Source organism: Orycteropus afer, unplaced genomic scaffold (genome assembly GCF_000298275.1).
Source record: "Orycteropus afer afer isolate SDZICR_OR568_19922 unplaced genomic scaffold, OryAfe1.0 scaffold00093, whole genome shotgun sequence".
In the NCBI taxonomy this organism is placed as follows: domain Eukaryota; kingdom Metazoa; phylum Chordata; class Mammalia; order Tubulidentata; family Orycteropodidae; genus Orycteropus; species Orycteropus afer.
In genome coordinates this window covers 1,408,314-1,434,249 of record NW_006921680.1, presented here as the reverse complement: position 1 = coordinate 1,434,249, position 25,936 = coordinate 1,408,314, and the positions used below count along the sequence as shown (strand labels likewise).

General features: G+C 37.6%; 1 protein-coding gene across 1 annotated transcript in view; it reads right to left on the bottom strand.

Moving 5' to 3' along the window:
• Nucleotides 1-4,960: 4,960 nt before the first annotated feature.
• Nucleotides 4,961-25,936, bottom strand: part of RIOK2 (RIO kinase 2) — a 41,630-nt gene continuing 20,654 nt past the window's right edge. Inside the window, exons 6-10 of the mRNA XM_007942538.2 lie at nt 24,586-24,777; nt 21,676-21,768; nt 19,735-20,256; nt 17,513-17,609; nt 4,961-5,125 (exon numbers count right to left, since the gene is read on the bottom strand). Of these exons, the coding sequence (XP_007940729.1) occupies nt 4,961-5,125; nt 17,513-17,609; nt 19,735-20,256; nt 21,676-21,768; nt 24,586-24,777 (1,069 nt within the window). The remainder of the gene's footprint in view (nt 5,126-17,512; nt 17,610-19,734; nt 20,257-21,675; nt 21,769-24,585; nt 24,778-25,936) is intronic.

Genomic DNA, 25,936 nt, shown 5'->3' with positions numbered 1-25,936 from the left:
TTATAGAGGCATTGTAGGCTTTTATCTCCACAGGTTGGCTATTATACAACTGTGTGACACGTGGGTATTCTGAATTTTACCCCCATCTGAACCTTCCTGAAAGTTGCATCTGATGGTTATGGTACCACATAAAGCAAACTAAGGGCAAACTAAGATATGGCCTGAAGCTGTCTAGGGAGATGCTCTGAGGATGGATGCAATTCAGTTCACCCAAATTGAATCTGTGACAATGAACTGAGCCTACACCTCAGGGAAGGGCTCTTTCCAAACATGAGTGAAACCTCTCTGAGAACATTGTGTACTCATCCCTCCGTCCAGTAGAAATGGCTGGTGTACCCACAGAGCAGCATCAGGCAGAGCTCCTGTTTAGCCAGTAGGTAGTTTGCAAACTCTATTGAGTGGTTGGCTACAAGAATGATTATTCCAAGTTCCAATTGGTATACTTTAAATGTCTTTATGGTTCTGGAAAAAAAAAGTGGGGGGGAGCAGGTTTGCTGGTCTGATAGAGCCTGGTGGAACTACTAAGACTGTGGCCTCTAGCTGCCCTTCAGGTCTGGAATTGAACCTATGCCTGTGGCTTCCAGCCAAACAACAGACAGGCATGTGAGTTGAACATTTACCTGAGGTAGATACACTCCCTGGAGAGAACAATCATGGGGTAAGAAGGGTTGCTTATGCACCAGGAGACAGCTCAGGGGGCAGGAGGGCATGGAGGGATGGACACAGGGAAGAGGTAATTATCGGGAGGAAGTAGGAGGGGAGATGTTGCATTGTAGTAAATTGTGGTCAATGTCATGAGATAAAGTGTATGTGAACTGCTGTATGGAAAGTGTATTTGCTCTGTAAATTTTCACCCAAATCACAATAAAAAACAAAACAAAACAAAACATCTTTATGGTTCTGAACTAATTGAAAGATAACCAGCTGTGCCAATGGACAAGCAACCTACCAGTACAAGGTTAGCACAAGAATAAACTGTGTAACTTGTAGGAAAAGTTTATTTAATGGGAACAGCAAGCAGACTATGCATGAAGACAGGCAAAACATTTGTGCCTCTTGATAAAATTATAAAGTCAAAGGACCACAGTTGACATTATCAGTGACCTTGAAAATAGAAAGATAGGCAGCCTCCGGAAGTTTCCTTTTGGTCACCTCAAGTCATTTTAGCCACATTGACTGAAAATACAGTATGTGTATGCCATGCAATGTGTTAAGATCCTTAACCCTGAGATAGGCACTATATTAAGTGCACATTTTACAAATCTGAAAAGTGAGGTAACAGGATGTGCTTGAGGTCTTAATCTCTCACATTAAACAAAAACTATTTTATTAACAATCACAGTGTACAGCTTTACATTAGTAACAGGCTTTTTTTTTTCCTTGATAATTGTTCACTATGTTTGGATATTTTAAAGTATGAGTATTACAGCTTGTCTGATAGGGCAAAATCTAATTTCTTAATGGCTACAGATCTTAAAAAAATAATTATGATTGACCCTTGTTTTCAAATAACCAAACCAACAACATACCCCAAGAAACAAAACAAATCAAAACTCCTTATTATATTACTAAATCTTTGGTATTGAGTGCTAATCTTTGGCCAAATGATTTTAGGTCTCATTTCCATGATTTTAATAATTTGTTTAGATTTGTGTATTTGAGTAATTTATTCTGTTGCACACATAAAATTTTAGGCTCTCATGAGTGAGGACATGTCTCTTTGCTTTCAGTTCTCAACTAGTAATAAATCATGCAGTAGGTAACCCAAAGTGGACTCAGTCAACTGAGTAAAGCCAAGTAGGATGATGTCGTACTAGTTTCATGCCTAATTTGCTTTTAACATTTGAATATAAATTGTATTCCAAAATAAATATTCTGTAGTTCTATTAAGCTATTTTCAACATTATTTTACATTATAAAAATGCTTCAGAGTAGGCTATAAAATTCAAAGTAGGGCTATGTAAATACTTCCAATATTCCAAAAACCCAACCCAACCCAACCCACTGTTGTCGATTACAACTCACGGCAACCTTATAGGACAGAGAACTGCCCCATACCACATACTAAGGCTGTAATCTTTATGGGAAACAGACTGCCACATTTTTCTTTCACCAAACAGCTGGTGGGTTCGAACTGGCAACCTTGAGCTTAGCAGCCAAACACTTAACCACTGCATTGCCAGGCCTCCTTACTTTCAGTATTGTTGTTGTTACTGTTATATGCCGTCAAGTGGGACCCGACTCATAGCGACCTCTCCTTGGGTTTCTGAGGCGGTATCACTGCAGAAGTAGATTGCTCAATCTTCTTTCTGAGGAGTGGTGTGTGGGTTTGAACCGCCAGCCTTCTGGTTAGCAGTCAAGTGCCTTAGACACTAGGCTACCAGAGCTCCCTACTTTCAATATTAGTATGTAAATTTTAATTTTCAAATGAACTGGATTTCACATTTTCTTGCATTTGTATATTTGAGTTTATTATAGTCAATTATGGGTGCTGTAGATATTAGTAGAATTACTTTTGCAGAGGTGAAAGAGAATCTGATATCCTTATCCGTTTTGGGGAAGAATTTGCTGTACTTCAGGTAGATCATAATCACGGTTACAGGTGATTTAAGCAGCTCTGGTGGAGTGCTGCCTAAGGTACTTGAATGCTAACCTAAAGGTTGGCAATTCAAACCCACCAGCTTCTCAGCAGATGAAAGATGGGGCAATTTACTTCCTTAAAGATTTACCACCTCAGAAACCCAGTGGAGATTGTTATGAGTCAGACTCCACTGCATAGCAGTGAGTTTGGTTTGGTTTTTGTCTGTCTGGTGACTGAGGAAAGAGCTCTGGTGGCATAGTGCATAAGGCATTTGACTGCTAACCAGAAGTTGGCAGTTCAAACTCACCAGCCACTCCACGGAAGCAAGACTGGGCAATCTACTTCTGTAAGTATTTAACACCTCAGAAGGCCAAAGAGGCTCACTGAGTCAGAATCCACTGGATTTTTGGTGTTTTGGTTTGGTGACTTAGGTGACATTGCCACCTAGTGGCTATTTTCACTGAACTTGCTCTCCCTCTTCTGACCTAATGGGCAGTGCTCGACACATTGCCAGGTCCAAGTACTTAAGCATTCATCTTCACATCACACCGGATTATAAAGTCCATAAAGAAGAGGCATGTCTTACGCCAGGAGCTCAGCTAACCAAAAAGTTGGTGGTTTGAACTCACCAGAGAAGGATGTGGCAGTCAGTTTCCATAGATTACAGCCTTGGAAACCCTGCTGGGCAGTACTACTCTGAATTGGAATCAACTGGATGGCAGTGAGTTTGGTTTGTTTCTTTGTATATTTTTCTATGTTCAGAAGCCATCTAGTGCAGTACATAAGGTGCTAAAGATCCTAGTGTCAGTCTGCCTGGGTCATCCTGGCTTTTCACTTACTGTATGGCCTTGAGCAAGTCACTAAGCTGCTCTGTGCTTCATTTTACTTATCTACAGAATGGGGGTGATCCACTCATCTCTAGAAGCATTGTGAGATTTAAAGGAGCTAGCATAGTGCCTAAGGCACTTGACTGCTAACCAAAAGGTTGGCGGTTCAAACCCACCAGCCACTCCTTGGAAAGAAGATGGGGCAATTTACTTCCGTAGTGATACTGCCTTGGAAACCCAAGGAGGGGTTGCTGAGTCGGTCCGACTTGATGGCACATTAACAACAATGCACACAAAGGCTTATAACAGGTCCTGCGTACATAAACACTGGCTTTTTGGCATTTTTGTTTCATTTGAAATGTTTCTGTTCTTGTATTTTGCACAATTACTGGCATATTTTTACAATTCCAAAAAACGAAACTCACTGTCGTCAGGTCGAACTTGACTCGAGTGACCCCTCCTTGGGTTTCCAAGGCAATATCACTACGAAAGTAGACTGCCCAACCTTCCTTCCAAGGAGTGGTGGGTGGGTTTGAACCGCCAGCCTTCTGGTTAGCAGTCAAATGCCTTAAGCACTACACCAGCAGAGCTCCTTTTCTACAATTAGACTTAAAAAAGTCAGTGAATTATTTTCAGGGTTAAATAAAACACAACCAAGTTGTCAGAACTCCAGAAAAATAAACATGATTGTCACTTTAATAGCTATACTTTATTGAATGCATACAATATTCCAGGCATTATTCAAAGTGCTTTATGTGCATTATTTCATTTAATCCTCAAAACCTGACAAAGTAGCGGTAAATTCAATTTAAATGGTAAGAAAACAGGCAGGAAAAAGAAATGTGACTTCCTTAAAGATGTTTCCACTGATCAGTAGAAAAGCTGGGAGTTGAAACTACAGGCAGCCCCAGGTTACAAATGATATCTGGTCCCAAGTGTGTCTTTTAAGTCGAATTTGTAGGTCAAGTCAGAACAGGTGCGTTCGGTTTTTAAATTAGCCTTACTTAAGTGCAAGAAAAGGCTCAAAGTCTTCTCAATGATTTAAAAGCGGCACATGAAGCAAGTACAGGTGACTGAAGAAGAATTTGTTTCAAGTAGGGGTTGGTTCAATTGTTTCAGAATGAGGACAAATTTAACTAACATAAAAGGGCAAGCAGTTGTCAGTAAATCAGATGTTCATAACTCTAGTTTTACCTCTTTTTTTTTTTTTTTTTAGCAGAGACCAAAAAACAAAACAGTGATACTTAGATTGAAACAACTCCCAAGCACTCAAATATCCCTCATGTAAATCTTCAGTTTTGAAGAATTATTTTAGCAGATTACCATATTCATCCAAATTACTTTGAAAAAAAAAATGTGTTACTTTTGGCAGAATTACTGTAAGTATTTTATGGAAAACATGGATCGAATGAGTCAAATTTATAAGGGGGAAAACAAGAGGTTCATTTATTTATATATTTTTATTAGCCCAAGAAAAGATTAAAGGTAGCTTAAAAAGGTTCATGATAACTCTTTTTCAAATATATTAGAAATATCCAAGATCTTAAATTTATTAGTCTCCCCAAAAGCTAGCTGCTTCCAAGCTTGATTTTATATTTTGCATGTTTTCCCTCCGTTGTTTAGTAAATATATTTGCTTCTCCTTTCTGCAATCGACGTCTGAGAGTGGCTTTCTGTTGTTTTGTCAACTGACGTTTCACCTTCTGTTTCACCAGTTCCTGAAAAGAAAATTTCTTGTATTAGCATCACTGATAAATAGATCATTTCCATGAATTGTTGTGTGCAGACTCAGTAAAATACACACTACTATTTTCCAAATTTATGTGGGGCATGAAGTAAAAAACTCCAAATCACTGACAGTACTCTATATAGCCAGCAATAAAACTTCATATAAAATGCTGTTGCTGCTGTTATGTGCCATCGAGTCAGACCCGACTCATAGAGACCCCTCCTCGGGTTTCCAAGATAGTATCACCCTGGAAGTAGATTGCTCCATATTCCTTTTGAGGAGTGGCTGGTGGGTTTGAACGGCCAGCCTTCTGGTTAGCAGTCAAGTGCCTAGGCACTATGCTACCAGAGTTTCCCCCATATAAAACAGGAGAAGCTAAATTTGTAACAGAAATAGAAACTATATAGCAAAAAGTATATATAGGCACCATTCTTTAAATAACAAATGACCACAGTGCCACCTAGTGTCCATCACAAAAACTTCACAACAAAACAAAATAACCTGTTTTCTAAGTAAAAACAGGCATGGTTTTATAATGGAAAATCATTTTTGAAAACATTTACTACTGGTCAAAACATGTAAAAGAGTATCCTCTCAACTTTGGGTGCAGACATGACCTAATGGCAGCAGTTACCCGTGGAGAAGTCCTTACAGAGTTTTTGGGAGATGTAGAAAGCTTTCTCAGTGAATGGCCATAAATTTAAATTTATTAGTCAAGACACCAGCCAAACGTGTCACAGGAATTAAAAGATCAGTAAGACTTGCTTTTCTTGTTATAAATGCACACAGCAAAACACACCAACTCATTAATTTGTACATGTACAACTCAGTAACATAGTATTCAAGATATGCAACCATTCTCACCCTCCTTTTCTGCATTATTCCTCCATAATTAACGTGAACTCAGTGACACCTACGTTTCTTTACTAGCTTTTCTAGTTACTCGTCAATGTGGTCCCGTATAGCGCACAATGCTGAAGGCAGACATTCTTTATTATTTAACCTATTGTTTGGTTTAAAGACGACTTCAGGGTCTATTTTTGGTTTAAGGTTATCTCAGCTCAACATTTTTGGGTTCAACAAGATTCAGCAGTTCCAGAAAGACTGGATTCCATGAAAATTTTGAAATTCTTTTCTCCCCCTTTGATCAGGATTTTTCTACAAAATCTTTGATTAAAACTTTCAGTACGAGGAGCCATCCAGTTCTTCTGGTCTCATGGTAAAGGAGGCAGTTATCCATGAAAGAAATAAGCCACACATTCCACTTCCTCTTCCTCTTCCTGACTCACATTCCTTTGTTGCTCCAGTGAATAGACCAACTGTTGTGCTTTGCATGGCTACCTGCAAGCTTTTAAGAGCCCAGACACTACAAAATGAAGTTGTTGTTACGTGCCGTCAAGTCGGACCCGACTCATAGTGACACCTCCCTGGTTTTCCGAGGCAGTAACACTACGAAAGTAGATTGCCCCATCTTCCTTCCGAGGAGTGGCTGGTGGGTTTGAACTGCCAGGCTTCTGGTTGGCAATCAAGTGCTTTAGGCACTACGCTACCAGAGCTCCTACGAAATAAAGTAGAAGCTCTAAAAATACTGTATCAGTTAATTGAGATGTCCCATGAAATGATGATCCTACACCACCAAATGAAGAAACTAAATATCATGGTGTTTGTTGTTGTTGTTGTTGTTCTGTGCCATAAGTGGGCCCCAACTCGTAGCGACCCCTTCTTGGGTTTTAGTTACATAAAAACAGCATCAGCTGTTTGTATTGATGTAAAAATATATGTCACACATTTGCCAATTCAACTTTTTATAACTGTACATCAATTACATTAATTGGGTGATTATTTTTAATCAGTGTGAATTTTCCATCACCTTAAGCAGAAAATCATGAGCATTAACTCCCCCATCTCCCTTTCTTCTACCCTGGTTTTTGTTAGGTGCTGCTGAGTCGATTCCAACTCATAATAGAGACCCCATGTACAACAGAAAGTTGTACATCCTCTCAATCGTTGCTATGCTAAACTCACTGTTGCAGCCACTGTGTCGATCCACCTTGTTGAGGGGCTTCCTCCTTTTCACTGACACGCTAGTTTACTAAGCAAAATGAAATCCTTCACAACTTCAGTATTTTCCTGTGTATCATGTTGCTGATTGGTCCAGTTGTGAGAATTTGTTTTCTTTATGTTGAGGTGCAATCCATACTGTAGTCCTTGATCTTCATCAGTAAGTGCTTCAACTATGCTACTTATAACAAACCGACCCAACATTTAAGCAAGCAAAGTTGTGTCATCTCCATATTGTAGGTTGTTAACAAGTCTTTCAATCCTGATGATGCATTCTTCTTCATGTAATCCAGCTTTCAGATTATTTGCTCAATATACAGATCAAGTAAGTATGGTGAAGGGATACAACCTTGATCCACACCTTCCTTGATTTTAAACCACAATATCCTCTTGTTCTGCCTCTTGGTCTTTGTAGAGATTCTGCATGAACACAATTAAGTGTTCTGGAATTCCCATTCTTCAATTATCTATAATTTTTTTCTTTGTTTATGTATCTGTTTACTGCTATAAACTTCCCTCTGAATACTACTGTCTTTGCTGCACCCCATAACTTTTGGTATGTGTATTTTCATTTCATTTGACTCTATTTGTGATTTCTTCCTTGAGTCATTAGTAGTTTAATGGTGTGTTGCTTAATTTCTATGTTGTGCATTTTTAGTTTTTTTCCTGTTATTGATTTCTATTTTCACTACATTGTGCCTACAGAAAATATATTGTATGGTTTCAATCTTCTAAAATTTATCAAGACTTGATTTATGACCTTACATGTGGTTTATCTATCTTGGAGAATGATCAAAGTGCACTGGAGTAGAACATATATTGTGCTGGTGTTGGGTGGAGTGTTCTATAAATATCTGTTAGTTCTAGTTGGTTTATAGTCCCAATCAGGTCTTCTGTTTCCTTATTGGTCTTCTTTGCAGATGTTCTATTCAGTAGTGAAAGAGGTATATTGAAGTCACCAATTATTATTGTAATGCTATTTCTCCCTTCAATTCTATTAATGTTTGCTTTACACATTTGTTGTTGTTGTTGTTATGTGCCGTCGAGTCAACCCTGACTCATAGCGACCCCTCCTTGGGTTTCCGAGGCAGTATCACTACGGAAGTAGATTGCCCCATCTTCCTTCTGAGGAGTGGCTGGTGGGTTTGAACCGCCAGCCTTCTGGTTAGTAGTCAAGTGCCTTAGCCACTATGCTACCAGAGCTTAGGTGCTCCAATATTGGGTGCACATATAATTGCTAAATGTTATTGACAAACTTACCCTTTCATCATTGTTTAATGTTCATCTTTGTCTCTTCTAACAGATTTTACCTTAAAGTCTATTTTCTCTGATATTAACACTGCCAACCCAGCTCTTTTGGTTATAATTTGCATAGAGGTTTTTCTATACTTTCATTTCCAACCTATTTGTGTCCTTGGGTCAAAGATGTGTCTCTTGTAAAAAGCATGTAGTTGGGTCATATTTTTCAATCCATTCTGCCACTCTCTGCCTTTTGACTGGTGCATTTAGTCCATTTACATTCACAATTATTGATAAGAATGGACTTCTGCCATCTTATTGTTTATTTTTTTGTGTGTCTTTAGCCTTAATAACTTTTTTTTTTTCTTGTAGGGAGCTATTTAGCTACCTTTCTCCTTTCCTTTTGTGTATATTTTTCAGATATTTTCCTAGTGGTTACCATGAATATTACACATGACATCTTGCATTTATAACATCCCATGGTTAGTTGATACCAACTTAACTTCAGTAACATACAAGAAATTCTCTATTTATGCCTTTCTTCCCTCTACTCATTTTGTTGTTCTTATCACTGATCACAAGAAGCTCTGGTGGCACAGTTAAGTAAGGCATTTGGCTGCTAATCAGAAGGTCAGTGGTTCTAACCCACCAGCTGCTCCATGGGAGGAGATGGGGCAATCTACTTCCGTAAAGATTTACAGCCATGGAAATTTCATGGGGTCGCTTTGAGTTACAATCAAGTTGATGGCAATGGTTTTTTATTCTTTCTCCTTTTAATCACTGATCACACCTTTATATTTTATGTACCTTGTAACATAATACCCTTGTTTTTTATACATTTGCCATTACAAAGCAAGAAGGACAAAACACTTAAAATCATCAAGTATGAATACCTTATTACTAGAACTTATACTTGTCCATTGATGATGAATGCCACAGCATTCCTCTTCAATTTGTCATTCATGGCATAGATCATATATTGTTTGATTTAAAATGGCCCAAACCAGTCCATTTCTGCTCACTAAGGCCTAGGATATCGATCTTTATGCATTTCATTTGATCTTTGACAACTTCCAATTTTCCTAGATTCATACTTTGTACATTCTACGTTCTGATTATTAATGATGTTTACAGCTGTTTGTTCTCATTTTGAGTCATGTCACATCAGCAAATGGAGGTCCTGAAAGCCTTCCTACATCCACATCATTAAGGTCAACTTTACTTTGAGGAGGTAGCTCTTTCCCAGTTGTATTTTGAGTGCCTTTAGACCTGAGGGGCTCATTTTCCTGCACTGTATCAGACAATGCTTCAGGGCTATTCATAAAGTTTTCCAGTAATATATCACAGTGTTTCACTGCTACGCCTAGGTTTTTCATTGGCCAATTCTTTGAGAAGTGAATGGCCCCTTCCTCCTGGTTTAAGCACTATCATGAAGTACTATGCTATCAGTGATAGGATAATATCCATATGCCTACAAGGAAGACCAGTTAACACTACCATAATTCCAATTTATGAATCAACCACCAAAGCCAAAGATGAGGAAATTGAAGATTTTTTACTAACGTCTGCAGTCTGAAATTGACCAAACATGCAATCAAGATGTACTGTTTATTGGTGATTGGAATACAAAAGTTGGAAACAAAGAAAAATCAATCACTGGTAGTTGGAAAATATGGCTCTAGTGATAAAAATGACACAGGAGACTGCATGATAGAATTTTGCAAGACAAATGACTTATTCATTACAAGTGCCTTTTTACAGTGACATAAACGGCGGCTATACATGTGGACCTCAACAGGTGGAGTGCATAGGAATCAGATCAGTCTACCTATGTGGAAAGAGATGATGGAGAAGCTCAATACCTTCAGACAAAACAAGGCTGGGAACTGAGTGAGGAACAGGCCATCAACTGGTCACATGCTGAAGCTGAAGACAATTAAAACAAGTCCACAAGAGCCAAAATATGACTTTGGTTATATCCCTCCTGAATTTAGAGACCATCTAAAGAAGAGACTTGACGCACTAAACGCCAATGACCAAAAACAAAAGGAATTGTAGTATAACATCAAGATCACCATCCGTGAAGAAAGCAAAAAGGTCATTAAAAAGACAGAAAAGGAAGAAAAGACCCAAATGGATGTCAGAAGATACTCTGAAACTTGCTCTTGAATGGAGAGTAGCTAAAGCAAATGGAAAAAAAAATGACAAGATGAAAAGCTGAACAGAAGATTTCAAAAGGCAGTTTGAGAAGACAGAGTCTATTATTATAATGAACTGTGCAAAGATGTGAAGTTAGAAAACCAACAGGGATGAACACAATTAGCATTTCTCAAGCTGAAAGAACTGAAGAAAGAATTCAAACATTGAGTTGCAATACTGGAAGATTCTATGTGCAAAATATTGAATGACACAGGAAACATCAAAAGAAGATAGAAGGAATACATAGAATCACTGTATCAAAAAGAATTGGTTGATGTTCATTTATTTCAGGAGGTGGTATGTAATTAAGAACCAATGGCACTGAAGGAAGAAGTCAAAGCTGCATTGAAGGAACGGCTCCAGAAATTGATGGAATACCCAATGAGATATTTCAACAAACGCACACCGCACTGGAGGCACTTACTCATCTACACCAAGAAATTTGGAAGACAGCTATCTGGTTAACTGATTGGAAGAGATCCATATTTGTACCCATTCCAAAGAAAAGTAATCCTAAAGAATGTGGAAATTATTGAGCACTATCATTAATATCACATGCAAGTAAAATCTTGCTGAACATAATTCAAAAATGGTTGCAGCAGTATGCTGACAAGGAACTTCCAGAAATGCAAGATGGATTCAGAAGAGGATATGAAATGAGGGATATTATTGTTGAAGTCAGATGGATCCTGGCTGAAAGCAGAGACTACCCGAAATTTATTTACTTGTGTTTAATTGACTATGCAAAAACATTCAATTATGTGGATCATAACAAATTATGGATAACATTGAGAAGAATGAGAATTTCGGAACACTTAATTGTGCTCACAAGGAACCAGGAGGCTGTCATTTGAACAGAACAAGGGGATACTGCATGGTTTAAAATCAGGAAGAGTGTGTATCAGGATTGTATCATTTCACCATACTTATTCAATCTGCATGTTGAGCAAATAATCTGAGAAGCTGGACTATATGAAGAATGTAGCATCAGGACTGGAGGAAGACTCATTAACCACCTGTAATATGCAGATGACATAACTTTGCTTGCTGAAAATGAGGATGACTTGAATCTCCCACTTACTGAGGAAGATTAAAGACTACAGTCTGCAGAATGGATTACACCTCAGTATAAAGAAAATGAAAATCCTCACAACTGAACCAATAAGAAGCATTACAATAAATGGAGAAAAGATTATAGCTGTCAAACATTTCATTTTAGTTGGTTCCACAATCAACACCAATGGAAGCAGCAGTTGAGAAATCAGATGACGTACTGCACTGGGAAAATCTGCTGCAAAAGATGTCTCTCAAGTGTTGAAGAGCAAAGATGTCTCTTTGAAGACTAAGGTACGCCTAACCCAAGCCATTGGGCAATCTACTTCCATAGTGATACTGCCTCAGAAACCCAAGGAGGGGTCGCTATGAATTGGGGCCGACTTGATGGCACATAACAACAACAATCCAAGCCAAGGGAGCTCTGGTAGCATTGTGCCTAAGACATCTGACTGCTAATCAGAAGGCTGGCAGTTCAAACCCACCAGCCACTCCTTGGAAGGAAGGTTGGGCAATCTACTTCCACAGTGATACCACCTCGGAAACCCAAGGAGGGGTCACTATGAGTCTTAATACCCAGAAAGATTACTGGGTATTAAGACTCATAGTATTAAGATTCGACTCAGTGGCAGTGAGTTTGTTTTTTTTTAAACCTAAGCAATGTTATTTTCAATCTCCTCATATCCATGTGCAAGCTGGACAATGAATAAGGAAGAGTTGATGCTTTTGAATTTTGGTGTTGGCAAAGAGGACCATGGTCTGCCAGGGGACTAACAAATCTGTCATGGAAGAAATGCAGCTAGAATGGTCCTTGGAAGCGAGAATGACAGACTTCGTCTGACCTACTTTGGTCATGCTGTCAGAAGCGACCATTCTCTGGAGAAGGATATCACGCTTGGTAAAGTGGAGGGTCAGCAAAAAGGGGAAGGCCCTCAATGAGATGGACTGATGCAGTGGCTGCAGCAATGGACTCAGGTACAGCAAGGATTGTGGGGCTGGTGCAGGACTGAGCAATATTTCATTCTCTTGCACATAGTGTCATTATGAGTTGGAGCGATAGTACCTAACAACAACATATTTGTCCATACAATTTCTTTAACTGGGGGTTCTTTTTATGTACAGCTTTGGTTATTTTCCAGAGTCTTTTCCGTCTACAGAACTCTCGTAAGTATTTTTTGTAGGGCTGGTCTAGTAGATGCAAACTCAGCTTCTGTTTGGGAATGTTTTTAACTTCACTCTCATTATTTAAGGACAATTTTACTATATATAGTATTTTTGGTTGATAGTGTTTTCTTTCAACACTTTCAAATAAATCATTCCATTGCCTCCTGGCCTCCAATGTTTCAGAGAACAAATCAAGGCTTAATCTTACTGGATATCCTGCATATGTGACTATTCTTTCCCACTTCCTTCAGGATTTTCTCTTTAGCTGTCAATTTAGAAAGCCCGATTTTGATGTGTCTTGGTGTAGATCTCTTTGAGTTTATCCTGTCTGGGGTTCTTTGAGTTTTTATAGATTCATGTCCTTCATCAGACTGGGGAAATTTTCTGTCATTATTTCTTCAAATATTCTTTCTGTCCCTTTCTTTCTCTCATCTCCTTCTGGAATTCACATGATGTGTGTCTATTAGGTCTGATGTTCCATAATTCCATTAAACTGTGCTCAGCCTTCGGAGCATCCATTCTTGTAGCTTGTCAACCTCTGTAATTTGAAATAACTTATCCTCTAATTGGCTGATTCTTCTGTCTTATTATATCTGTTAAATCCTTCCATTGTGTTTCTCACTTCAGTTAGTGTCCCTTTCAGTTGGAACATCTTTTTTTTTTTTTAGATTCTTATCTAGGATTCACTCCCTTCATCTTGTTTATTTAGATGGGCCACTGTTGTGAGGGTCTTCTTAATATCCTCTACAATATGCTGGGTACAAAGAATCATTTATTAAATATCTGCGAGTTTAAAAGACTGGAAGAAGTAGTTTGCCTTTTGTACTATTTCTTGGGATATACGTACATACACACACACACACACACACACACACATATATATGTATATATAAAGTCAGATGAGTAAAATGCATTCAGACTATGGATTATTTTACTTAACTCAATGTACTATATTATATATAATTATATATTATATAATTAAGACTTCTTTCACTTAGTCTAATAATTCTCAAATGAGGAAGACATGAGAGGTGAGGGAGAAAAAGTGAAGGAATCAGGGCTCAAGTTCCTATAAAGGCTGATAACCATGAGATGAAGCAACAGGGAGGCTTGGTACTTAGAAGGACCTGGTAGCCCAGAAGTTTGCAACAGAAAATAACAGAATTGACTGAATATTTAAAACAGCAGCGGCTAGCCCTCAGAGTCCCTCCTATGCTAGTAAGCTAGGCAACTATCATCACCTCATCACACTGCAGGCGACTGGTCCTGAATCCTCCTAAGGCTCCCCTCTCTAACAATGAACACTGCTGCAGCCTTGGGGAAGACTGAATGTACACATTTTCTCCAGCTGCCCCTTTAGTGCCAGATGTTAAGTACTGTTTTAACCCAGTATCTTATACATGCCAAAGTGCCCTGTTCCTCTTCTGAGCTGAGATTTGCTACCCAAATTAAATGCTTAAGTTACCGTCTCAGCTGACAAACTCTAAGTGGATGTCATTCCTGACCAGGTATGGGCCCTGCAGGCAGCCCTTTCATAACTCTCTGCTACTGATTCTGAGACGGTACCTGAAGAAATTCTACAACAGGGAAACCTGGAAGTGTGGGCTGCAGGAGTAACAGTCAGGGCTGTCATTGCAACGCTGGTCAAGGTAGTACTAAGAGAAATTATTCCACCATTTGGTTTGCCAATCTCAATTCAAAGTGATAATGGAGGAGCATTTGTGGCCCAAGTAGTCCAACAGGTAAGCATAGCTGTTTGGTATTGTTCTATCCTACAGATATTCTTCTCTACAACATACGTCCAGATGATTGGGTCCTCCTTAAGGAGTAGAACGATCGGATCCCTCAGAGCCAGCTCCAGGCTAAGTGGCCCAGGCCCTATGAAGTCTTGCTGCTGATGTACTCCTCAGCTAAACTCAATGGGGTCTGACCCTGGATCCACCACACTTGGCTGAGAACACTCTCTGTCTACTCAGACAAGCCCTTAAATGACCACAAGTACTTCTTTCACCATAAGCCTGAGGTGAAAGTCAAACTATGCTCAGAACCTCCAAAGCAGAGGCCCTGGGAGTGTGCTTGTGTTATAATTTTGTCTCTCATAGTTAAAGCACTGCAGTATTTTAGAATAATTCCTTGCCCTAACAGTTTGTTTTCCCCTTGTGAATCAAAGCCTTCAATGTATACCATATTGTATGAGTAATCTCCAACCAACACATTCTTTTGCTGCAAGCTGCAGCTGCAGAGCCAAGAACCCAAGGTACTCATCCATTTCCCCCATCTGACCCCCACGACAAACTACAACAGGCATCTCGGCAGTTCCACTCTAACCCTTGCACAGTCCCGATCCAGCAGGAAGGAGTTATAGCTATTGTCCATGTTCCCCAAAACTGAAGAATGTACAACTCAAGGGGGAATTGAAGTCAAGGCCAACCTTTTAATTGCCCCAATAGGTTCCTATTTTTCTTTTTGGCCTTAACAAACAGGAATTTATTCTCTTACAGTTCAGGAGGCTAGAAGTCTGAGTTCAAAGTGCCAGGCTCTAGGGGCTGTGTGAAAGCACCTTGCCCTTGGGCTTCAGCTCTGCCTCTTGCTCCTGGGGGTTCCTATTTTTCTTATCTAGCCTCTTCCATGCCCCTTGCTGAACCACCATGTTAGCTTATCTTGCAGGGAAATATCAGATGTTCCAGAAAACTATGGCTGGAGTGGTAAACAAGGGCCAGCCTAAACCAGATCATACAAATTTTAGCCCATGAACTCATACATTGGGAAAAACAGAACCAAATAACTCAGAACAAACATTTCCCCCTCTGCCTAAGCCCCAGTCAGATGATGACAGGAAGTCAGGGTAAGCTATTTGAACATAAGTGCACTGCATTAAAAACTGTCCCTTTAAACTGAGGGAAACAAAACTTTAGCCAATCCCCAGCCAATTCACACTCAAATTCCTGAAGTTTATAAGAATACATATAAAACTCTCTTCTTAAACCTCATAAAAGCTATAACCTAACCCTGCTTGGGGAATCAGATCTGGACAAGTCCCCTGGCTCCTTGCACTGCTGCTCTGCAACGAAAGTACTTTCTCTTTCCTCAAAACCCAGAGTGTCCTATCTCTTGGCCTTAGAGCACACCGGGCAGTGACTCACTTGATCTAATAACAATAGCTTTCATTTAATTTAGTATATAACCCATGCTACCTACCACAGGTTATACGTTTTAACTTACTGACAATATTTCTGAATTTGGAAATAAGAAGTTAAGGAAAAGGAAACATTTTTTTTTTTTCCTTTTGAATTCACTTTCCATTTACCTAATCATTTTATTTCCTCCTTCTATCTTCTATTATTTTCTTCTTTTGCTCATTTTGTGTGAAGTTATAACTAAAAGCTGGGTTCAATGATACTCAATACCTTGTTGGTGTTGTTGTTATATGCTGTTGGGTAAGACCTGACCCATAGCGACCCCTTCTTGGGTTTCTGAGGCAGTATCATTACGGAAGTAGATTGCTCCATCTTCCTTCCGAGGAGTGGCTGGTAAGTTTGAACTGCCAGCCTTCTGGTTAGCAGTCAAGTGCCTTAGGCACTACACTACCAGAGCTCTCCTCAATACCTTAAGCAGGAGGAAAAAAGCCAACCCACCAACTGTGTGATTTTAACTTTTGAAAATTACTGTTGCTCTTTCTTATTGTTGGATAGAAAGTAAGTTTTTCAAAAGCTTAAAACAAAAGTACAATTTTAAAGACACTGCCTAATGCAGAATTAAGACTAGGAAATAATGTGGTACTGTAGGCTTATAGTAAGTATCCATTGATTGCCAAAAGGACTCAGGAAAGTAACTTCCTAAGAAAATCAAGAACAGCTTTGTTCCATTCACCAGAGGAATTATGATATTTGGAAATTCATACTGTTCCTAAAAGGCAAATAAGAGTGGCCTATCTTCATGATACTATGTCAAAGAACAGGAGTGACATCTCCAGGGGCCAGTGAGAACAGCATTGCTTTAGGGGACATGGTATCTCTAAAATTATCTAAGAATGAGACATCTCTCTCTCTTTTTAGTATATAAAGTAAACAAATGGGCTCTCCCTTCTTGGTAGTTCTGAAAGAAGGCTGGCAGGCAGAAAAGCTCCTTAACAGGAACTGAACTAATTGTAGTCCTTATCCTGACTAGAATATGTCCCTTTCAAAATTTTTTTAGACACTGCTGAATCAATAAAATCTTGACTATGAAAATTTTTTAAATTATCTGATTTTTGTCCTTCAAAATTGAAGAACAAACTAGCTGATAAAGCTGGTTCATCTTTACACTTCAGTCCCAGTGTTGTCACTAGCTGGGCAACTTTAAGAAAGTCATGTAAACTTGTTGGTCCTCAATTACCTTATCATTAAAAAGCAGGGACAAGACCACACAAGCATCTATAAAGTCCTCCTTGGATTAAAGTTTTATGATTGTATCCTTCAAGTTCAAGCTAACTTATATGCTGATTTTTCACTGAAAGCTGGACTCATTTCAGTTAAAAGTGAACGCACTCTCTTATATTATTAAATTTGTACCTTTTATCATTTTATAGTATTAACAATTGAGGTCCAAATGGCCCTTTCCTTAGTCATCTATTTGCAGTAGAACCTAATAAACATTTGGTAAATGTTAGAAGAACAGTTACCGGAGGAATTGTTGAACAGCTCGCAACACTGCCTGCAGAAGCAACACTCAGAGTTCTTGTTCTATACTGATTGATATCTCCCATATTTTCTTCGTTTCTAAAGTTAAAATAAAAAAAAAAGACAATAATTTATGTAGTTAATCTTTTTATAATGTATTAGTTAAGCTTGACTAAATTAATTCACATTATTCCTTATATGACAGTAAAACTTAAAGAGAAAATACCTTAGAAGTATCAATATATTTAAAATTTCTGTAAAGGTGAAAGTAAAACCATCCCCAATTCAGCCCACTATATTAACAGCTTTTATTTCTCAGCTTTAAATCTCTGAGACGTTTTCTTGCCTCCTTCCCAAACAATAGAATGTAACAGGAACAGAGACAGTACTCTATAGAGTCTGCTCCACTAAGGCAGAAAAACTGTTATCTATGGACACTGTCTCATCAGTTTTTCACCTTGCTCAGTTTCAATGCATATAATTTATAAGAAACTTAGATAATATTAACTCTTAACAGATAGGTTTCTTAGTAACATCTGTTACTTTTTGTTTTTCCTGTGGCACAGTGGTTAAGTGCTCAGTTGCTGACTGACAGTTCAAACCCACCAGCTGCTCTGTGGGAGAAAGATGCTGCAATCTACTTTCGCAAAAATTATAGTCTTGGAAACCCTATGGGGCAGTTCTACCCTGTCCTATAGGGTCGCTATGAGTCAGAATCAACTTGATTCAATGGGTTTTTCACTTTAAATAATAAAAATTTTGCCCAGCATGTGTTAAGAGAGAACAAATTACTACTCTTATTCTGTGCTTCAAAGACTCTTTTATCTATGTATATGTAGGTTTTTCTCTATCACTGACTCAAAATCCTAAATCACTGTCACCCTTCACTTTCTTCTCTTAAACTTCTGCTTTAATTTCACATTTTTGTTATTTAAATGATAGCAGTCCTAAGACTCATGATACAGAGCTATGTCACGAAAAAACAAAATTCTCATTTGCTTCACAATAAAATTATAAAGATAAAAGAAGCCCTAAGATGTAAGTAAAACAAACACACATTGGGAAATGCTTAACAAATGCATTGCTGATCTAATTTTGTCATGTAGCTATTCTGAAATAAGTAAAACTGTATTTCATTAAGCTATAGTTATCTGAATCTGGATAAGCTATCCCAAATGTGAAAATTAAATTTTAGGTCTTTTGCTTATCTAAAGTTAGTCTAATGACTATCAGCAAGAAAAAAAAAAAAATCTTAAAGCAACATAGTACCATTATATAATTTAAACTGTAGATGAACAGATAAAAACAGAAAGTTCAATAAGGGCTTTGAACTGGTTCAGTCATGGCCAATGAAGTGAAAATGGAATAGACCAAACTTTAAAAAATTTGGGTGACTCAAAATGATAACCAGAACAGGAAAAATTAAAGGCTGAAGGCCTGGAATGGGAGACTTGGAAGAGGTATAGTGAGCCCTTTCAGGAGCCTGATGTGTAAGAATGGTTTACTGGTAGGACTTGGGAGAGCAACAGACATTCTAAGCAGCGTGGTTGGCCTTCAACTTTGGGCAGGACATTGTTGTTTCCAACTCTGCTCAAAATCTGACAGGAAAGAGATTTGGCTGCTATGTAACACGCACTTTGCCCTTGTTTTCTAAGAGGGAGATTAAGTTTCTAGCAGGGGCCTGACCTGTAATTTTTCCTGTTCTGCTTATCATTCCAGATCATCCAAATTGATAAAAAAAAGATTTGGGTACATTCTAGTTTTGCTTCCTTGACCATGACTGAACTGGGAAGAACTGGTGTAAAGCCCTGAGTTCAATGTACCAGAGAAAATTCATTAAAATATTTTATGTAAACAGCATACTTATGATATGTTTACTGACCTATATATAAATCAAATATCCAGTAAACTATGAGAATATATGAAAAAATTTACCCATCTTAAAACCTTATCAATTTATCAAGAAACTTATATTAATATTAATTCTTGAAAGTCTGTACTTTGTTTTTTTTAAACAGAGTAATTGCTTAAAACTTAATCAGTAATCTTAAGAATAATGTCAACTGTAAAGGAGGAATTTTAACAAAAACGTTATTTGCTTTCATTTCATACAATGGTGGCCAAATATAAAGCTGCAATATAATTTGAAAAATACTCCCTATCAGAATTGAGAAATATACTGGTTTCAAGCATATAGTAAAAATCAATCAATAGAAATCTATACCTGAAAGGCCCGAATTCGTTGTTTAATGATGACGAGGTGATCAGATGAGGGCACTCGTCTTCATACTCCTCAGAGGCAGCAGGGCTTCTCCTTTGACCTGCCTGACTATTTTGTCTGGGACCATTTTCAGTTCTGTTTTTCTCAGAGAACTGAGTTATAGAATTGTTTTTGCCAACTTGTCCTTTTATTTCATCTACAGCTTGAGTGACTTCAGTCATTTCAAAACTGTGTGTACCAGCACTCTCCTCTGACAGACTGTCCTCCCTGTTCTGTTCAAGGCTTCCAGATGATAAGCAACAACAGCCATCTGATTCACTGACAGCCTTTCCTTCACGTTCATTTTCTGACCTATATACCTTTGCTTTTTCTGACACCTCTTCATCAGAAAATGAAAATTCAGACCCTTCTTCTGTTTCAGTGTCTTTAGCATCTAGACCTACTGGATGAAGCAGTTCATCATCTGCCTGCATTTCCTTTGTGTAGCCACTAGCAGAAACCTGTATATCAAGAGAGTCCTCTCTCCTAGGGGAAAAAAGCATTTCAGGTATTAAAAAAGAGAGAGAGAAAAAAATTCATCTGACATGGATAAATATTTAAACTATTATCCTTATAAATTATGAGTCTCAAATTAGTTTAACAGTATATATACATTTTAAAGTTTTTTCTTTACTTAAATGTAATACTTAAATTACTTAAATACACAATGTAAAAGATACCCCCTAGCTGCCATTTTAAGAATAAAACAACCAAGAAAAAAGAACAGATTTTAACAGCAAAGTTATAAAAACTAAAGTTGGTATTTATTGGCTTAATAAATTAACTTTCATAGAGGGCTATTAATTCTAAAGCTTTTTTTTCTCTTAAATTATGCAAATTATCCCAATCAGAAAACACCATCTTATCTAAGTTTATACAATAAATGAGAACATTAGGCTTTGAGAATATGCATAATAATTTTGTTACATGTGTCAATTACAATAGTTGCTGTTCTAAATAAAGATGAAATATCAACTCTGGTACACATCTGGTTTGACTCCTTATAAATGGGTTATTCACACAGACCTAGAATGAAAGTTTTTTTTTTTCCCCTCTTAGTATCTGTTTTGTGAATCACAGAAGTGAACACTATAAATATGTATTTTGAACAAATTCTTAAAAATGTAGTGGTAAGTCTCAGGATATGTGTTAATTAGTTAGTTAATTTATGAACCTAGTTTATTTATTTAACCTTTACCCAAGTTAGTATGTGTCAACCCTCTAGTTAGTGGTTTACCTACCTTTCCTCACCCACCCCTGGTAACCATCAAAGACGATTTCTTTTTTTTTTTGTGAAATCCGTTTCTTGACTTTTTACAATAGTGGTCCCATACCATATTTGTCCTTTTATGACTGACTATCTTCACTCAGCATAATGGTGTCTAAGTTCATCCATGTTATGTTATGAGATGTTTTTCAGATTCTTCATTGATCTTTAACATGTAGTACGTACCACTGTGTGCATATACCATAGTTTGTTGATCTATTTCTCCGCTGATGGACATTTAGGTTGGTTCCACCTTTTTGCTATTGTGAATAGCATGGAGATGAAGATGGGTGTGCATATGTGTTTGTGTCATGGTTCTTTATATATAGGATATATAATATATATCATATATTTCTATTTCCAGTTTTTGAAGGATGTGCCATACCATCAGAATAAAAGTTTTTAAAGTTTTTAAGAAACTAGGTATGTTACTCCCCCAAACTCATTGTTTTAATGGATCAAAGGCAGATATTTTTGACTTTTAATTTTAATTTATACAGCAGTGATAATCAATAATAAGTATATAAACAAAAGATCACTGTTTGAAAACTTTTAGATGAAAGTATTAACTTTAAGAATGAAATAAATCAGATACCAAAACAGAGTCCTATCAGTTTTAAGCAATGCAGAGTACAAACCTGATATCATCAAAGGTTGGAGAAAGCTCACTTTCATAGCTGAAACGTTTCATGAAGAAATCCCTAATGCATTTAACATCTCTGTCAAAATACCTGCAAAAGCAAGAATTATTTCTGATATAGCCTTTTTTGCTCATTCTCTTCCCTTATTAGCCAACAACAACATTCTTATTATTTGCTACGAGACTTCTGCTCCTTACTTGAAGAAAGAGATGGTATGCAAAAGGAAGACAAAGATATAAATCAGTTGCTAGCGTGTGAAGAAACTAGTATCAGAGCAAATCATAATGAATATAAAACGCTGTCAACGTTATATGGTTCCTATGATTAGACAACTCAAGGTTTTCTCATGAAGAAATGTACTAAGGGAATGTGAGAAAGAAACCCAAGAAAGATGATTAAAGGCCTGCAGTTTCCACTTCTCCTCTTTAGCTGACAGTCTGTCCAGCTATGCTTCCCATCAGCAACAGCCAACACTAGAACCCTTAGCCAACTGGAAAAGCTGAAGAAGTGAAGTAAGTGATTCAAAAGGAAAAGTTTTGGGATTATTGAATTTTTTTATGTTTACATAGCTGTATTATCCATGATATAGTGCCACAGCTTACAAATAATGATCTGAAGACATGTTAATATGGACTAAGACTAAAGCATTGGGTTGCTCTTTAGATCACCACCCAGCAGCAAGAACTGATTCAATTCTCTGAAGAGTTCCAGATAAGGGAGAATTAAGAATAGGGTGACACATAATAAACAATCTCCTTGAATTGTAACTATTTTAGAGGAAGATGAAGTTTGGAAATAGCAAGGCAATATCACTACTCTTTGTTCTCAGAACATCCTGGAAAAATATCTCTTAATAAATTACTTAAACATTTTCTATTTATGTATGTTAATGTAAAAGGACAAATTTCTCATTATAATTGGAATTGTTGTTGTTGTTGTTGTTTGCCGTCGAGTCGACCCCGACTCATAGCGACCCCTTCTTGGGTTTCCGAGGCAGTATCACTACGGAAGTAGGATTGCCCAACCTTCCTTCCGAGGAGTGGCTGGTGGGTTTGAACCGCCAGCCTTCTGGTGAGCAGTCAAGTGCCTTAGGCACTATGCTACCAGAGCTCCTATAATTGGAATAGAAGGGGAAAAAATATACTATTTGATTATACTCAATTGCATTATGAAATGAAAGCAAATAAAGGAAAAGGACATATTTCACAACTTGGCTGGTCTAAATGGATAATAATAATCTTCACAAAATATAAAGTGATTCTACCTTTGCCAGAGATGAAGTTTTATAAGAATTATTTTCTAAATATAAAATGAAAATTACAAATGACATCAGAGATATCATCATTGGTCTGGCAACTAAGTCTGGTCTAAAATCAAAACTTTTATTTAGATTTTGCAATATAGTTTACAAAGCAAGCAATTTCTTCAGAATTCTAATACACAGAATCAGCTTAATATATAGGTTTCAACAATTAGATGTAAGTGGATATTTAAAAAAAATATTGAGAAATAATAACAATTCTCTTAGGGCACCAATTCTAGAAGGCTGGTGGTTCAAATCCACCAGCCACTCCTCAGAAGAAAGATTGGGCAATCTACTTCTGTAGTGATACTGCCTCGGCGACCCAAGGAGGGGTCGCTATGAGTTGGGTTTGACTCCATGGCAGTGAGTTTGGTTTGGAGTAAAAAAAAAATTTAATACTATTATTAGCAGCTTAAAACCAGATACTGACCCAAAAGAAAGTATTACAAAACTGGAAAATCATAAACAAATAGAAAATGGTTCTGATATACATAAATACCAGGCATGTTTATCTCTGTTCTACTGACCATACAAAGGCATTTGACTGTGTGGATCCTAACAAATTATGGATAACATTTTGAAGAACGGGAAATCCAGAACAATTATGTTCGTGGGGACCTGTACATAGACCAACAGGCAGCTGCTTGAGGGGATAATGCATAGTTTAAGATCAAAAAAGGAGCGACAGACTTGTATCCTTTCATATTTATTCAATCTGAATGTTGAGCAAATAATCTAAGAAGTTGGATATATGAAGAATGAGGAAGACTCATTAACAACCTGCAATATGCAGATGACAACTGTGCTTGCTGAAAGCAAAGAGAATTTGAAGCACTTACTGGTGAAGATCAAAGACTATAGTCTTCGATATGAATTATACCTCAATATATATAAGTCCTCATAATTAGACCAATAAGGAATATCATGATACAACAGAGACATACTGAAGTTCTCATGGATTTCATTTTACTTGGATCCACAATCTATGTTCATGGAAGCAGCAGTCAAGAAATCAAAGGTTGTATTGCATTAGTTAAATCTGCTGCAAAGACCTCTTCAAAGTACTAAAAAGTAAAGATGTCACTTGGAGGACAAAAGCGCACCGGACCCAAGCCATGGTATTTTCAATTGCCTCATACGTATATGAAAGGTGGACAATGAATAAGGTAGACCAAGGGAGAACTGACGCCTTTGAATTATGGTGTTAGCGAGGAATACTGAACATACCATGGACTTCCAGAAGAATGAACAAATCTGTAATGGAACAAGTATAGCCAGAATGCTCTTTAGAAGTGAGAATGGTGAGACTTACTTCATATACTTCATGCATATTATCAGAAGGTCCCAGTCTCTGGAGAAGGACATATGCTTGGTAAAGTCAAGGGTCAGTGAAGAAGACGACCCTCAATGATATGGACTGACACAGTGGCTTCAACAAGGGGATCAAACATAGCAATGATAATGAGGATGGCTCAGAACTAGACAGTTTTTGTTCTGCTTTACCCAGGGCTGCTACGAGTAGGAAACAATTCAACGATACCAAACATTAACAACAACACACATAAACAAACCCACAGTCAAAATAAAGTAATTTTAGCACATACCATTCAGCATTGGGATGAGAAGTTGAAACCATTTGCGGAAAATCAATCATGGTGATGTGGTCATCTTCATTCAAAATAAGATTGAATTCATTGAAATCTCCATGAATCAGCCCATGATTTCCAAGTTTGACAATTAGTTCCATTGCTTCATTATATACCGATGCAGGATCTTCAACATGGTGTATCTGACACCTAAAATTATTTTAAATTACAAAAACAGTTATTTGTATGTATTTATGATTTAAATCTACCACTTTTCTGTCAGTTTGTAGTACTGTGGTAGTTTGCACGTTGCTGTGATACTGGAAGCCATACCACTGGTATTTCAAATACCAGCAGGGTCAACCCTGGTGGTCAGGTTTCAGTGGAGCTTATAGACAAAGACAGGGTACAAAGACAAAAGGGGGAGTACCCGGCTATCAACTTCAAAAAAACTGGCCAGTGAAAACCTTATGAATAGTAGTAGAACATTGTCTGAGGTACTGCAGGAAGATAAGCCCCTCAGGTTGGAAGACATTCAAAATATAACTGGGAAAGAGCTGCCTCCTCAAAGCAGAGTTGACCTTAACCACACAGATGGAGTAAAGCTTTCAGTATCTTCACTTGTTCATGTGGCATGACTGCAAATGAAAAGAAACAGCTGCAAGCATCCATTAATAACTGTAATTTGGAATGTATAATAACTAACTTGGAATGTACTTGGAATGAATCTAGGAAAACTGGAAGTCATCAAAAATGAAATGGAAAGCATAAAGATCAATAGCCTAGGGATTAGTGAGCTGAAATGGACTGGTAATAGCCAGTTTGAGAATCAGACAAAAATAAGGTCTACTATGTCAGGAATGACAAATTGAAGAGGAATGGTGTTCCATTCATCGTCAAAAAGATTATTTTAAGATCTATCCTGAAGCAAAATGCCATCAGTGATAGGATAACACCCTTATACCTAAAGGAAGATCATCATTCAAATTTATATCATAACCACTAGTGCCAAAGATGAAGAAATTGAAGATTTTTACCAACTTCAGCAGTCTGAAATTGATCAAACATGCAATCAAGATGCACTAATAATTACTGGTGATTGAAATGAGAAAGTTGGAAACAAAGAAGCAGCTATTGGTGGCTGGAAAATACAGCCTTGATGATAGAATTAATGGTGGAGATTGCATAAAAGAATTTTGCAAGACTTACTAATTCATTGCAAATACCTTTTTCAACAACGTAACTGGCAACTATACATGTGAACCTCATCAGATGGAATACACAGGACTCAATCAACTATATCTATGTAAAGAGACAATGCAGAAGCTCCAATGTCATCCATCAGAAGAAGGGCTGGGGTCAACTGGGG